This window comes from Abramis brama, assembly GCF_963993115.1.
Source record: "Abramis brama genome assembly, chromosome: 4".
NCBI lineage: Eukaryota > Metazoa > Chordata > Actinopteri > Cypriniformes > Leuciscidae > Abramis > Abramis brama.
In genome coordinates this window covers 55,757,629-55,773,622 of record NC_139966.1, presented here as the reverse complement: position 1 = coordinate 55,773,622, position 15,994 = coordinate 55,757,629, and the positions used below count along the sequence as shown (strand labels likewise).

Here is a 15,994-nt window from a genome sequence, read left to right as displayed (position 1 = left end):
TAAATGAGTTTATATATATATATATATATATATATATATATGTATATATGTTTATTACAATTTAATTGGGGATGCAAAATTTTTAGTTTCCTTTGCTTAATTTTTTTTTACATAAAATAAAATTGAGCACAAAATATAAATTCTTAGAAACAAGTATTACAGACTTAGTAGAGTTCTCAACTTTGTCTTTGACTATTCTACTTAAATCGCTTAGGAGAAATAAGCAATTCAGAGAGTTTTTGACACAGTAAAAATGTTCACTCTTAGAAGTAAAGGTTCTATATGGAACCTCCAAGGGTTCCGTCAGGCGCTTCATATATAGAACCTTTTAGGGGTTCCAATCATGGGATCATTTTATGCATTTAATTTTAATTCAATTTTATGAATTAAACAGCTCATAAACAAACATTATCACTAGAAAAATTGAAATAACCGGTTAAACATGAAAGTATTATGTAATCAAAGACAGTTCTCCTTATAAAGATCCTTTTGGGCATTAAGTGTTCTTTAAAATAGTTCTATATAGAACCACCTAGTGTACCAAAATCAAGCAAGTTAGTTTAAAACAAGAAAAAAATATCTGCAAATGGGGGTCAGAAACATAACTAATTCAAAGGGGACCACACTAGCAGACATTTTGTCTTGGTTCAAGCTTAGACACACTTAATTTTTATGCATTTTACAGAAAACAAGACTTTATTTGAAGTCATTTTTATTCTCAAGTGTACGATTAGATATTTGTACTGGAAAAGAAAAGAAAAATCCTAAGAAAATAATTTTTTTTGCAGTCACGGGTATATTCGCAGTGTGTCCCAGAAGTCGCAGATGTCATCGCGTGACCCTGCCTGTGTGTGTGTGTGTGCCGTGAGGTTCATGATCAGCCAGCCGCTGTCAGCCGTGTAGCGAGGCCATGCCGGTGGCCGTTGCTGTCGGCAGAAGACGCTCGTGTCGGTGTGTGACCCGGGGTCAGCCGCGTGGGCGAACGCACCCCAGTAACACAGCATGCGATTGGACAGCAGTCGCTCAGGTCGAGTCATTGTGAAGTTTGCCACCGGCGCCGAGTCGAACAGGAACGGCAGCTCTGCTCCGTGACACACGTGATGATAACAGAACGACAAACCCGACCACACGCGCCGGTCGCTCGCCACCTGATCGAACACGTACATCCACACGGAGCTCCCGGACAACACAGCGGCACGGGCCGCTCTCCGGGACGGACACAGGAAGATGTAGTCAGTCACTATCTGAAAGGACAAAGGGATGCATTTATAAGTAAACATTGTGAAATATTTCAATCAATCATTATTATGAGACAAAGTTGAAATTGTGTCAAAAAGCTGAAAAAGTAAAAATTATGACTTTAAAAGTCGAAATTATGACATACTAAGTCAAAACTATGACTTAAAAATATATATGATGATTTACCAAAAATAATTTACCATGATTTTTTTTTCTTATCTGGCGAAACGGGGTTGAATATATTTTAAACTGTAATTTATTCCTGTGATCAAAGCTGAATTTTCTGTCTTCAGTGTCACATGATCCTTCAGAAATCATTCTAATATGATGATTTGCTGCTCAAAAAAACCATTTCTGATTATTATCAGTTGAAAACAGTTGAGCATTTATTTGAAATAGAAAACATTATTTACTGTCACTTGTAATCAATTTAATGCATCCTTGCTGAATAAAAGCATAATTATCATCATGTGGCTCTAGAGATACAGCAAGTCACATGACACCGTTGAGATGAATGCGAATGCTCAGATCAGTTTCTCCAGGTACATTGGACTGAAGCTGAGCCCGATGAACTATATTCTGATTATTGAAGTCTGGCCCTGAGAGACTGTGTTCAGTCACTTCATTGATTCTGCTTTGTGAATCTTCACTTTTGAAACCCGCGGGACAGGACGACATTAGCTCTGTGTCTGTGAACATACTCTTGAACATCAGCATGTTGAATATGATGAGTTCAGACAGATGTGAAGGGTAAAGAGTAGGGTAAACATTCAGTGTGTTGTTGAGATGATGTGCTTATGTGTCAGCGCTTGTTTAGAGCTTCTCACGTCTCTGTAGGTTAAATATCTCTATCTGTTACCTGGTAACCAAACACTCATCAGATCTCACACACACACACACACACACACACGGAGGCAGCCTTCCCTCCCATACACATACACACACGCGCGCACGCACGCACACACACACACACATATGGAGGCAGCTTTCCCTCCCACACACACGCACACACACACACACACAGAGAGAATCCACCGCCTGCGGTCTAAAACTCTTCACAGACATGGATCACTTTCAGCACACACACAAAAACACACTGACTTTCTGTATCTCGGCTAAATAGTGCAGCCTTTTACTCAACAGAGTTATTTTAGTATTACTTTTATACTATTATCGTATTTATTAATATTATTTTGTAATAAATTAATATTAATTAGTTCATAATTTATTCATATTTTATACATTATAATAGTTTCGAATTTTTATTATTTAAATATGTATACATTACATTTTAAATTATGTATATTTTTATGTAGTTATCTTTATTATTTTCACATTTTAAAGGGGTGGTATTATCAGTGTTGTGCAAGTTACTTCCAAACTGTAATACATTATACATTACTTGTTACTGTTATTTAAAAGTAATTCTTTACCTTACAATATTACTGTCTCAGAATTGTAATGCGTTACATTACTCCTGTATTACTTTTGAGGTACTTTCACCAAAATAACTACAGAAGTAGAACTTAACATTCTAAAATGACTAGGGCTATAACGATATGCGATGAAACCGAAATCGCGACACTCAGATCCACGAACCTGTGTGAGAAGGCAGAATCGCGACACACCCCTTCCAACTCCCAGAGTTATCATTCCCGTCCAGATCTAATGCTACCACATCTTTAAACTACTATTAGTATTTGAAATTAACATTATAAAATACGTAGACCTACACCACAAAACCAGTTGAGGATAAATTCTTTAAAATTGGGCAATTCCAGCGTCATGGACGTGACATTTGCAGTTAAAACATGAAATATAAATTCTCAGAAAATGCATTTAATACCAATATTGTCACGAACCGCTCCGAGACACAAAGGTTAGATCCAAATGCAGCTTTATTGGCTGGGGCAATCCAGAGGCGTAATCCAATGTACAGGCTAGGGTCATACACAGGCAGGCAGTCAAAACAAAGAAACAAACAAAACAAACAAACAGGCAGGGACCAGAGGCAAGAGAGTAATCCAGGGAACAGGGCAAGATATCAAAAACCAAGAAACAAGAAAACCAGGGAAACACTCAGAAATGCAGTGTAACACTTAACAAAACTTCGCCGTGTGTGAATGAGTGAACATGGTATAAATAGGCTGAGATGGTGACGAGACACAGGTGAAGAGACACAGGTGAATGCAATCAGAAATGATGAGTCTGGGCAGTGAGTTATGGGAAATGTAGTTAGTGAGTGAAACATGATAGTCTGGTGTGGAGTGCCCTCTGGTGGCATTCAAGGGCACTCCAGCTGGTGACCGTTACATAGCCCCCCCTCAAAGGAGCGGCTTCCAGACGCTCTAAACTTGTCCAGGAGGGAGGTGAAGTGGAGGCGGACCCGGGGGTGGGATGGAGGGCCAGGCCCGTGGAGCGGAAGAGGACCTGGAGACTGTGGCAAGACGGGAGGCCAGGGCGAAGCAGGCAGTGCAGGCGACCAGGGCGAAGCAGGCTGTGCAGGCGACCAGGGCGAAGCAGGCTGTGCAGGCGACCAGGGCGGATCAGGCTGTGCAGGCGACCAGGGCGGATCAGGCTGTGCAGGCGACCAGGGCGGATCAGGCTGTGCAGGCGACCAGGGCGGATCAGGCTGTGCAGGCGACCAGGGCGGATCAGGCTGTGCAGGCGACCAGGGCGGATCAGGCTGTGCAGGCGACCAGGGCGGATCAGGCTGTGCAGGCGACCAGGGCGGATCAGGCTGTGCAGGCGACCAGGGCGGAGCAGGCTGTGCAGGCGACCAGGGCGGAGCAGGCAGTGCAGGCGACCAGGGCGGAGCAGGCAGTGCAGGCGACCAGGGCGGAGCAGGCAGTGCAGGCGACCAGGGCGGAGACGACCCTTCAGGCGACCAGGGCGGAGCAGGCAGTGCAGGCGACCAGGGCGGAGCAGGCTGTGCAGGCGACCAGGGCGGATCAGGCTGTGCAGGCGACCAGGGCGGAGCAGGCTGTGCAGGCGACCAGGGCGGAGCAGGCAGTGCAGGCGACCAGGGCGGAGCAGGCAGTGCAGGCGACCAGGGCGGAGACGACCCTTCAGGCGGCCAGGGCGGAGACGACCCTTCAGGCGGCCATGGCTCAGGAACAGACACCGGCTCAGGGACAGGAACAGACACCACGGCAGCGGCCATCTCTGCTGAAGGCTCAGGTTCAGGCGTGGCAGCGGCCATCTCTGCTGAGGGCTCAGGTTCAGGCGTGTCAGTAGCCATCTTGTCCTGAGACACTGGCTCTGCGGCGGCCATCTTGTACGGAGACACTGGCTCGGCGGCGGCCATCTTGTACGGAGACACTGGCTCGGTGGCGGCCATCTTGTACGGACACATTGGCTCGGCGCCGGCCATCTTGTCCGAAGACACAGGCGTGGAGTCGGCCATCTTGTCCGAAGACACAGGCGTGGAGACGGCCATCTTGTCCGAAGACACAGGCGCGGGAAGAGGAACAGATTCAAGCTCAGTCTCTGGATCGGCAGAAGTGACGTGAATCTCAGTCTCTGGATCGGCAGAAGTGACGACGTGAAGCTCTGGCTCGGCAGGACTGACGTGAAGCTCTGGCTCTGGCTCGGCAGGACTGACGTGAAGCTCTGGCTCTGGATCAGGATCAGCACGCTCTGAGCTTGACGGGACCAGCGGCGGCGAGGGTTTTGAGCTGGGTAGGACCAGCGATGAAGAGGGCTCTGAGCTGGACGGGACCAGCGATGAAGAGGGCTCTGAGCTGGACAGGACCAGCGGTGAAGAGGGCTCTGAGCTGGACAGGACCAGCGGTGAAGAGGGCTCTGAGCTGGACGGAACCAGCGATGAAGAGGGCTCTGTGCTGGATGGGACCAGCGGTGAAGGCTCTGTGCTGGATGGGACCAGCAGTGAAGAGGGCTCTGTGCTGGACGGGACCAGCGGTGAAGAGGGCTCTGAGCTGGACGGAACCAGCGATGAAGAGGGCTCTGTGCTGGATGGGACCAGCAGTGAAGGCTCTGTGCTGGACGGGACCAGCGGTGAAGGCTCTGTGCTGGACGGGACCAGCAGTGAAGAGGGCTCTGTGCTGGACGGGACCAGCGGTGAAGAGGGCTCTGAGCTGGATGGGACCAGCGGTGAAGGCTCTGTGCTGGATGGGACCAGCAGTGAAGAGGGCTCTGTGCTGGACGGGACCAGCGGTGAAGAGGGCTCTGAGCTGAACGGAACCAGCGATGAAGAGGGCTCTGTGCTGGATGGGACCAGCGGTGAAGGCTCTGTGCTGGATGGGACCAGCAGTGAAGAGGGCTCTGTGCTGGACGGGACCAGCGGTGAAGAGGGCTCTGAGCTGGACGGAACCAGCGATGAAGAGGGCTCTGTGCTGGATGGGACCAGCAGTGAAGGCTCTGTGCTGGACGGGACCAGCGGTGAAGGCTCTGTGCTGGACGGGACCAGCAGTGAAGAGGGCTCTGTGCTGGACGGGACCAGCGGTGAAGAGGGCTCTGAGCTGGACGGGACCAGCGGTGAAGAGGGCTCTGAGCTGGACGGGACCAGCGGTGAAGGCTCTAGCTTGGCGGGCATGTCGCTTGCTGTCTCAGGCGTGGCGGGCATGACGCTCTCAGTCTCAGGGGCGGCGGGCATGACACATTCTGCCTTGGCTTCGGCAGATCTGGCGTGAAGTGCGGGCTCGGCTGGACTGGCGTGAAGTGCAGGTTCGGCTGGACTGGCGTGAAGTGCAGGCTCGGCTGGACTGGCGTGAAGTGCAGGCTCGGCTGGACTGGCGTGAAGTGCAGGCTCGGCTGGACTGGCGTGAAGTGACGCCAAACTCACAGAAAAAGTTGAGCCGCTCAGCTGCAGGGCCAAGTCAATATAATGTTTCAGAGTCCAGCTAGGGTTATGCAGTGGCATAAAGGAGCTGAGCGGCTCGGATAGCCCTCCACAAAAAAATATCATCAGGCATACCTCATCCATAGAAGTCAGGTGAGCAAGCTCCAAGAAGTCAACAACATAATTCTCAATGGCTTGATCTCCTTGACGGAGACGCATAATCTTGACTGCTGGATTCATGATGGTGAGTTCTCAGCTGCTGGATCTTGGTGCGGCGAAGTTTTCTGTCAAGAAAACTGCTCCGAGACACAAAGGTTAGATCCAAATGCAGCTTTATTGGCTGGGGCAATCCAGAGGCGTAATCCAATGTACAGGCTAGGGTCATACACAGGCAGGCAGTCAAAACAAACAAAACAAACAAACAGGCAGGGACCAGAGGCAAGAGAGTAATCCAGGGAACAGGGCAAGATATCAAAAACCAAGAAACAAGAAAACCAGGGAAACGCTCATAAATGCAGTGTAACACTTAACAAAACTTCGCCGTGTGTGAATGAGTGAACATGGTATAAATAGGCTGAGATGGTGACGAGACACAGGTGAAGAGACACAGGTGAATGCAATCAGAAATGATGAGTCTGGGCAGTGAGTTATGGGAAATGTAGTTAGTGAGTGAAACATGATAGTCTGGTGTGGAGTGCCCTCTGGTGGCATTCAAGGGCACTCCAGCTGGTGACCGTTACAAATATATTGAAACGTCTGTTTATATCCACAGGCTACTCCCTTAATTTAGACATTAGAAAAATATCAGTCTACACATGCGTTTTATATTTATTATGAGGGAAATATACATGCATGCGTGACACAAAAAATCTTTAACTTTTAGGTAGCAAAACATTTTTTAGTAATTCTGTAAATGACACTACTAAGCAAACCAAAGGTAATAGGCTACTACCCACCGGATGAAGAAGGACATGTTCTCCACAGAACATAATATATTCATTTTATTTTTTGTGTTCGCATTTATTTAAACCTGCCCTAAACACGGCTTTACTGGACTATGTCACACAATACAAAGTTACACCAGCAAGAGGGAGATGAATGAAATAAATCGCCATACAAATATATCTGAAGCGGTAATAGTCTTTATTTACAAACTTGGACACCACACGCGGCTATCGACTGACCACGAGCAGGTAATAACTTACTTGCATTTTTCATTCGTTAATGTCTCGCGGTCTGGCTGTTTTTTCCCTCCGTTTTTTTTTTTATTATTTTTTTTTTGAACAATTACATTTTGGGCTAAAAGTGTGTTGTAACGCAAGCGTTACCGAACATGTACCGAGTAAAATATTACTGAAAATTGATTAGTAATGCCTTACACTACTGCGTTACAGCAAAAAGTAATATGTTCCTGTAATGCATTACTTTTGTAACGCGTTACTCCCAACACTGGGTATTATGCCCTTTTCACAAGATGTAAAATAAGTCTCTGATGTCCCCAGAGTGTGTATGTGAAGTTTTAGCTCAAAATAACCCACAGATATTTTTATATAGCATGTTAAAATTGTTATTTTTGAGGGTGAGCAAAAACGCACCGTTTTTGTGTCTGTTCCTTTAAATGCAAATGAGCTGCTGCTCCTGGCACAGGGGGCGGAGCTTCAACAGCTTGCACTCACACAGACATGCACTGAAAATTTCAAAAACTTTTAGCCTTTTATGTTCAAACCGGATTCAGACAATGATGAGAGACTCAAGAAGAAGTGACAACATGTAGAAGCAACAGGACATTTCTGAATGGTTAGTTGATGAATTTATGTAGCTGATGTGTAGTTATCTTCTAGTCAATGATTAGCATATTCTGTCTTGATAATCTATAAGTCGTGTTCAGGGGGCGGGGTTTATGTAAATTCTAGGGTTGGTGATGTCACTAACCCGGGAGGAATGTGGTGTAGTCTCTACCAGCCGTTTGTTGTAGTCCTTAAAAAGCGATTTCTTTAAAAGCAAATATCTCCCTTTGCTTTGAACTTTGAGCATTGTAACTTTGCAGATGTTGTTTATGCTCAAACAGCAACATTACACACTAACTAAAGTTAGAAAAGTGAAATCATAATCAACCACCCCTTTAAGTTTTAGTTATTTTCTTGTCACATCATCATTTTCTTTACTCTTTGTTTTATTATTATTTATATTTATTTATATTTAGCTTTAGTAATTTTAGTACTTCAGCTTCAACTGATAGTTGAGTTTATTAAGTCAGATCCAGTCAGTTTTATTTTCTACAGCGCTTTTCACGATACATATATTAATAATATCTTTATGCTTTATAGTTGCATTTAGCAAATTAGAGCAATTTAGTTTTTAGTGATTTTAGTTCTGAAACTTAAACTTATTTTATTTCAGTAAGTTGCCAAAACAACATTTTATTTTTCATGCAGCTTAATATTTATATTTATACAATATTTCAGCATTATTTCAATTAACGGAAATGAAAATGATTTGATGTTTCTCGGCTGAGCTCTGCTAAAATGGTTGTTACAGAAACTGAGGCACAGAATAATTAGTTAAAAAATAAGAGTCAGAGTGTTTGTCTGCGTCTCCATGTGTATAGGCCTACTATCCATCCTAAATAATGTGTTAATAATGTCCTGCACTGTTCAGGGGTTTCCCGAAGCCTGATGAATCTAGCACTGAGTCACAGCGCCCTCTAGTGCGCGGCAGAGGAGGAGCAAAATTCATAACTGCATATTAGCATATTATTTTTACTACTTCAACCAAAGCTTTCTGTGGCAGAAATAGTGAGAGAAGTGTGTTAGTGTGTGCTTCTGAATTCAGCATTTGTCGTTGTTTCACATCCTCAAAACATATATTTTGAAAATATACCTAATATACCTTCATCTCATATTTATGAGACTTAGTATGTCATAATTGTTTTAAAATATAACTAAGCAAAATTGCAATGCTCTATTATAGTAACCCATTTTATGTCATACTAAGACATAATTACGAGATTAAAAAAGTTAAGACATACAAAGTTAAACTAAGAATAAGCCTAAATTATGTCATACTAATTCACATAATTATTATTTTTTAATTATGACTGAATCATCATTATGGAGATTCAGATGTTGAAATTATATCAAGTTATAATTATAAATAGTCAAAACTGAGAAAGACGAAATTGTGACATACAAAGTCACAATACATTTGCACTTTACGCTTTTAAGAGCCTCCAAAAAACAAAAGATATGATGCTATAATACCATATACTAGGCTATAATATGATAATATCATCATACACAGATACTTTTGAAAGGCCATCAATGGAGAAAGATGCTTTTTGGCCGCAAAATTCAGTAAAAATTAGATTCTGTCCATCAGATCGCATGGTGACAAATTGTTGAGAAATTAAGAGGGATTGAGGATATGATCTGAAAAGGAAAGTGAAGTGTGAGATGTTGATGAAAGATGAAACATGATTGCGTGTGCTAACCTGTGCTAGCATGTCCCTGCGGTCGGCGTGAGTGTAGAGCGGCAGGTATTTGCGCAGGATTTTGATGGCGTGATGTTTGAAGATGGCCGTCGTGTAGACGGTGCATTCGACCGGTGACACAGGCTTGGTGAAGACGCCGTACACAAAGATCACGCCTTCCTCTGAGGTGGTCCCTGAAACACACACACACCCACCCACACGGGGTCAGCCCTATGTTCCCACAGCCCTATGTTCCCACAGCCCTATGTTCCCACGGCCTATGTTCCCACAGCCCTATGTTCCCACAGCCCTATGTTCCCACGGCCCTATGTTCCCACAGCCCTATGTTCCCACATTTCTAAGAATTTTTTTTTTTTTACGATTTGTCTAAACCCCAGTTATGGGTAGATTTAGGGGTGGGGTCAGGGGTAGGCCATTTGTGGGAACATAGGGCTGTGGGAACATAGACATGCTCCCCACACACACATGAGCCTGAGCTGTTGGATTCTGATGTGATGTTGACTTTGCTTCTGACTGTACCGAGCAGCACGGGCTTCTCCTTCTGCCAGTGTCCCTTCTGAAAGGCGCTCACGGACTGTTCCCTGATCAGTTCCCCGTCGATATACGGCCCCCAGCTCTCAAACACCTCCAGAAAGCGGAAGGGATTCACCACCTTTGAGCCTGAGAACACAACCAATGCTTCATTATGATCTCTGTGAAATCCGTGCACTAGGCGGCTGATCTCTGAAAGTGAAATGCAGGATTACTGGACTTAATCTGTGCGTTGAGCACCGCCTGAGGACTGAGAGACAGAAGACACTGCATGTCCACGAGCGAGCAGTTGGCCAGCTTTGCAAAGTTCTTCCCCAGCTTCAGAGACTCGTGCCTGAGGAGACACATCAGTGTTTGAAGGCATCACTGATCTCATGCATGTCTATATGTGACCCTGGACCACATAACCAGTCACATGACATCGCACGGGGATATTTGTGGCAATAGCCAACAATACATTGTATGGGTCAGAATTATCTTTTCTTTCTTTTTTTGTACGCCAAAAATCATTAGGATTTTAAGTAAAGATCATGTTCCATGAAGATATTACCCAACAGAGTTATTTTAGTATAACTTTTATACTATTATCGTATTTATTAATATTATTTTGTAATAGATTTAGTTAATAATTTATTACTATTTTATACATTATAATAGTTTAGAATTTTTATTATTTAAATATGTATACATTACATTTTGAATTATGTATATTTTTATGTAATTATCTTATGTTCACATTTTAAGTTTTAGTTATTTTCTTGTCACTTCATCATTTTCTTTAGTTTTTTTTAATTATTATTTATATTTAGCTTTAGTAATTTTAGTACTTCAGCTTCAACTGATAGTTGAGTTTATTAAGTCAGATCCAGTCAGTTTTATTTTCTACAGCGCTTTTCACGATACATATATTAATAATATCTTTATGCCTTATAGTTGCATTTAGCAAATTAGAGCAATTTAGTTTTTAGTCATTTTAGTTCTGAAACTTAAACTTATTTTATTTCAGTTAGTTGCCAAAACATTTTTTTTTCATGTAGCTTAATATTTATATTTATATATTATTTCAGCATTATTTCAATTAATGGAAATGAAAATGATTTGACATTTCTCGGCTGAACTCTAATGGCTGTAACAGAAACTGAGGCACAGAATAAGAGAAGAAATTTAGAAAATTTACATTTCCTACCGTAAATATATCAAAAAAATAGATTGTGAGTGGATGCAGCAATATCACGAACATAAATGGACAGTTTAAAAGCGATTTTCGCAATATTTAGATTTTTTTGCACCCTCAGATAGTTGTATCTCGGCCAGAAATGGTCCTATCCTAACAATCCATACATCAATGGGAAGCTTATTTATTCAGCGTTCAGGTGATGCATAAATCTCAGCTTAAAAGAAATTGACCCTTGTGACTGGTTTTGTGGTTCGGGGTCACACATATGTGTGTGTGTTTGTGTGTGTGTGTTTACCGTGTTTTCAGAGGAATGGAGAAGGGTAAACTCTGGAGAACGGCCTGTCTGAAGAGAGGTTTGCTGCTCTGGATCATCAGATGTAGACTGACCGACTGAGCGCCGGCGCTCTCACCGAAAACAGTCACCTGAATACACACAGACACACACTTCTGACTGGATGAGGAACTTACAATTATTGTTTCACAAATTCATGAGAAAATGTCATTTTATTTGATCTTTGAGTAAAATTCATGCAGTCATGTCCATTTTTAAATCATAAAATAAACAAAATAAATTAAAAAAATCAAAATTTAAAAAAAATCTTAAAAATCTTATTATTATTGTTTAAATTAATCATTAGCATTATTTTGCATAATAGAAATCAAGGACATTTTAGGATTATTTCGATTTTTTTTTTTTTTTACATTTTGATTTCTATTGTTTTTCTTTTGCATTGCAATTACTAAGAATTAATGTCACAATAAAAAAAGAATAAAAAAGCATATACATGCACAGACACGCACACACATATATAATATATATTTATATAAATATAATAATATAATTTTTGAATATATAATTAAATAATTAATATAAATAAAATATTTTTTATGAGAAATATCAAATTTCGTTGTATGTCACATGCAATGACAATAAAGTAATATATAAACTAAACTAATATATATACACACACCTCTATATGAACACAAACTTTTATGTTAGATACGATTAATTGAGATTAATCGATTTGACATATATCTTTATATATATACAGTACCAGTCAAAAGTTTGGAAACACTACTATTTTTAATGTTTTTGAAAGAAGTCTCTTATGCTCATCAAGCCTGCAGTTAAAAAAAACAAAAAAAAAACAGTAATATTATGAAATATTATTACAATTTAAAATAATGGTTCTCTTTTTTAATATACTTTAAAATGTAATTTATTTTTGTCTTTGGTCTCCAGTCTTTGGTGTCTTATGATCCTTCAGAAATCATTCTAATATGCTGATTTATGATCAATGTTGGAAACAGTTGTGCTGCTTAATATTTTTTTTATAACCTGAGATACTTTTTTCAGGATTATTTGATGAATAAAAAGTTAAAAAGAATTGTATTTACATAACAATATACACTACCGTTCAAAAGTTTGGGAACAATAACTATTTTTTTTTAAAGAAATTAGTACTTTAATTCAACAAGGATGCGTTAAATTGATAAAAGGTGATGGTAACGATTTATATTGTTAGAAATGTTTTTATTTTGAATAAATGCTGTTTTTATGAATAAATGTTGTTAACGTTTTACTCATCAATGAATCCTGAAAAAAGTATTCCAAAAAAATATATTAAACAGCACAACTGTTTCCATCATTGATAATAACTGAGTATCAAATCATCATATTAGAATGATTTCTGAAGGATCATAAGACACCAAAGACTGGAGTACTTGCTGATGAAAATTCAGCTTTGCATCACAAAAATAAATTACATTTTAAAATATATTAAAAAAGAGAACCATTATTTAAAATTGTAATAATATTTCATAATATTAAGGTTTTTTTTTTTTTTTTTTTTTTTTTTTTTTTTTAACTGCAGGCTTGATGAGCATAAGAGACTTCTTTCAAAAACATTAAAAATAGTAATGTTTCCAAACTTTTGACTGGTACTGTATATAAAGAAATGTAATGCAAAATTTTCAATGGTTTTGTTGTTCATCAGCTAAAAGTCTTTCTGAAAGTGATTCAACTGATATCGTTCCTCTGTGTCGTTATCGTTATAGATGTGATCTGGCCTCTGCTATTCTTTTATATTTACAACGATTTTTAGAACTAAATTTCAGGCATTCGACATTTACAAGTTTCTATAAGTTGTTCTCACTTTGCTTGGGTCTCCTCCAAACACCGCGATGTTCTGCTGCACCCAGAGCAAAGCCGCTTGCTGATCCAGAATCCCATAATTCCCCACCGCTGATGTTCCCGGGTCTTTTCCTGACACTAGAAAGCCGAAAGCCCCTGCAGAGAGACAGATTCAGCGGTGTGTTCATGTGTTATTGTACAGTCAGGGTCTCAGTGTCTCACCCAGGCGGTAGGCGATGCTCACGACCACGGTGTGCGTGAAGTTGCTGAGGAAGCGTCCGTCGTACAGCGCCTTCGAGGCGGATCCCGCGATGAAGTCTCCGCCGTGGATCCACACCATCACCGGCAGAGGAGCCGTGGAGCTCACGCTCAGAGGGACAAACACGTTCAGGTACAGGCAGTCCTCGCTGACCTGACCAGAGAAAATACTATACAGGACAATACATACTATTCTGTCGTCATTTACTCTGCATGTTGTCCTCTATACGACTCATGCACTATATTCCAAATCATACAAATGGGTATAACGCATTCAGACACTGAGACACATGGAAGTGAAATATTGTCACATTATCCCCCTAATGAACAATATAGTCGTTAAATAAATTGATTTATGAATATGTTTGTTTATAATATATTTTATATTTATATTCTCATTGAAATAAAAATGAGTTTAGTCATTCTGTATACATATATATATATATATATATATATATATATATATATATATATATATATACACACATATATAATTGTAATGCAAAATAATATTTAATTTATATTTATTTAATTTAAAATTCATTGAATTTGATTGGAATTAATGTCAATTTAATGTATTTTCATACTAATTTCTTATTGTAATATGAGCATAAATTGTCTATTTTATTTTTATATTTTTAGAAATTATCTTTTGCATTGAAATTACTGAGAAATAATGTCACAATTTAAAATAAAATAAAAATAGCTTTATTTTTTAAAGCAAAATAATAATTATTAATAATTATTATATATATATATATATATATATATATATATATATATATATATATTATTTTTATTTATTTTTCATTTATTGTTAAAAAAACCATTGAATTAAATTAATGGAAATTATATATACATAATTGCAATGCAAAAATGTTTACAGTATATATCAAATTCTTTGAATTTAATGGGAATTTTATGTCAATAAGAATATTGGTGTGAAAATGTGCTTTAATTGACATGTCATAATGTCAAAATGGAATGTGAATCTAAATCTAAATGGTACTAAAAATTGCCTTAATTTTCTTCATGCAAAATAATAACAATAGTTAAATAGCAATCAAACAATAAATAAAAGGTTTAGATTTGAATCTTTTTATTTTTTCATTTTTTGGGGTGAGAGATTTCAGGGGAAAAACAAACATATAAAATAAAATAGAACAAAATCTGACATTTTCAGGGCTTTATGGAACAACACATTTTTATATCTATTCTGTGTATATATTATTAATTAACCCAGTTAATAACCTAATTCTTTGTTTAATCAAGAGAAATTGCTATTTGATTTTAATGGAAATGTTCTGAAATGTTTTATCTGATCTTACAAGCCCCAGAATCAGAGCCGTCCCGCCCGTGTCCCGCTCACCTCCTTGGGACACTCCTCAGAGATGGGTCCGACGCAGGCCTGCATGCACGGCGCTCTGGGATAGGTGGCGTCTCGCACCCCTCTCCACGGTGTGACGGGTCGGGGTGCTTTCCAGCGGGACGCTCCCACAGGCGGGTCGGCGAACGGGATCCCGTAAAACACATAAGACTTGTCCAGCGTCAGGCCCTGGATGGTCCCGTCTTTGATGAGCAGTTTGGGCCCGGCCGCAGTGTGTTGGTCCATGATGAGGGGCTGATCTGAGGTCAGTGCTGCTGGAGACACACTGCGCAGTAAAGCCGTCAGCTTCATCCGCTCCTCTGTACTGGACACACACGCCAGCACACACAGACACAACACACACCTGTACGACCGCATGCTTACTCCCGCTTCTGCACTTCTGGCGTCCCACGGCTCCTCAGGTTCAGCTGCGTGAGCGCTTGTGACTCTTATTATGCTGCACACTGGGACTCTGTTGTGTGTGTGTGTGTGTGTAATGATAAGCAGACTGTCTGTACTTTAGAAAATTAAATCACATCGATTCCCTTGGCGTTCTTCGTCGGATGCTAGAAGTTGAGTTGGTGATTTGGACTATGTAAAAAAGCATTCAAATAACATGAAATTTCATAGTAAATAGTTTTCCAGTGATTTAATGATATTAGTACAATTATATATAAATATTTATATAACTTGAGTACTTTAGAGTACCATATACATAAGAAATCAATTCATAACTTGTGTCTTATGATTATAATAGTCCATGAAAACACACACACACACACACACACACACACACACACACACACACACACACACACACACACACACGCACACACACAAATAATGCTTTCAAATTAATTGTGATAAGTTTGTTTATATAATATGTGTGTGTATATATTATTATATTTATATGTGTGTGTGTATGCATCTAACATAAGTTTGTTTATATATATAAAGTACAAGTAAAAGTACTACAGTCAGATGTCTACTTAAGTAAA

At 40.3% G+C, this 15,994-nt stretch overlaps 1 protein-coding gene across 1 annotated transcript; it reads right to left on the bottom strand.

Moving 5' to 3' along the window:
• Positions 1-356: 356 nt before the first annotated feature.
• On the bottom strand, positions 357-15,500 carry LOC311080934 (crystal protein). The gene is made up of 8 exons (XM_084111182.1): positions 15,000-15,500; positions 13,595-13,784; positions 13,395-13,528; positions 11,534-11,661; positions 10,277-10,395; positions 10,050-10,190; positions 9,531-9,703; positions 357-1,244 (listed from the first exon to the last, which is right to left on the bottom strand). Exons 1-8 carry the CDS (start codon positions 15,372-15,374, stop codon positions 789-791), a joined length of 1,716 nt encoding a protein of 571 aa, XP_083967308.1. The 5' UTR covers positions 15,375-15,500; the 3' UTR covers positions 357-788.
• Positions 15,501-15,994: the final 494 nt, after the last annotated feature.

Excerpts from the sequence above, each read along its gene's own strand:
- LOC311080934 (XM_084111182.1), bottom strand. The coding sequence starts at position 15,374 with ATGCGGTCGTACAGGTGTGTGTTGTGTCTGTGTGTGCTGGCGTGTGTG. Across the intron at positions 10,396-11,533 it reads TCCATTCCTCTGAAAACACG|GCACGAGTCTCTGAAGCTGG; the intron begins GTAAACACACAC and ends GTGTCTCCTCAG. Across the intron at positions 1,245-9,530 it reads GCAGGGACATGCTAGCACAG|ATAGTGACTGACTACATCTT; the intron begins GTTAGCACACGC and ends TTGTCCTTTCAG.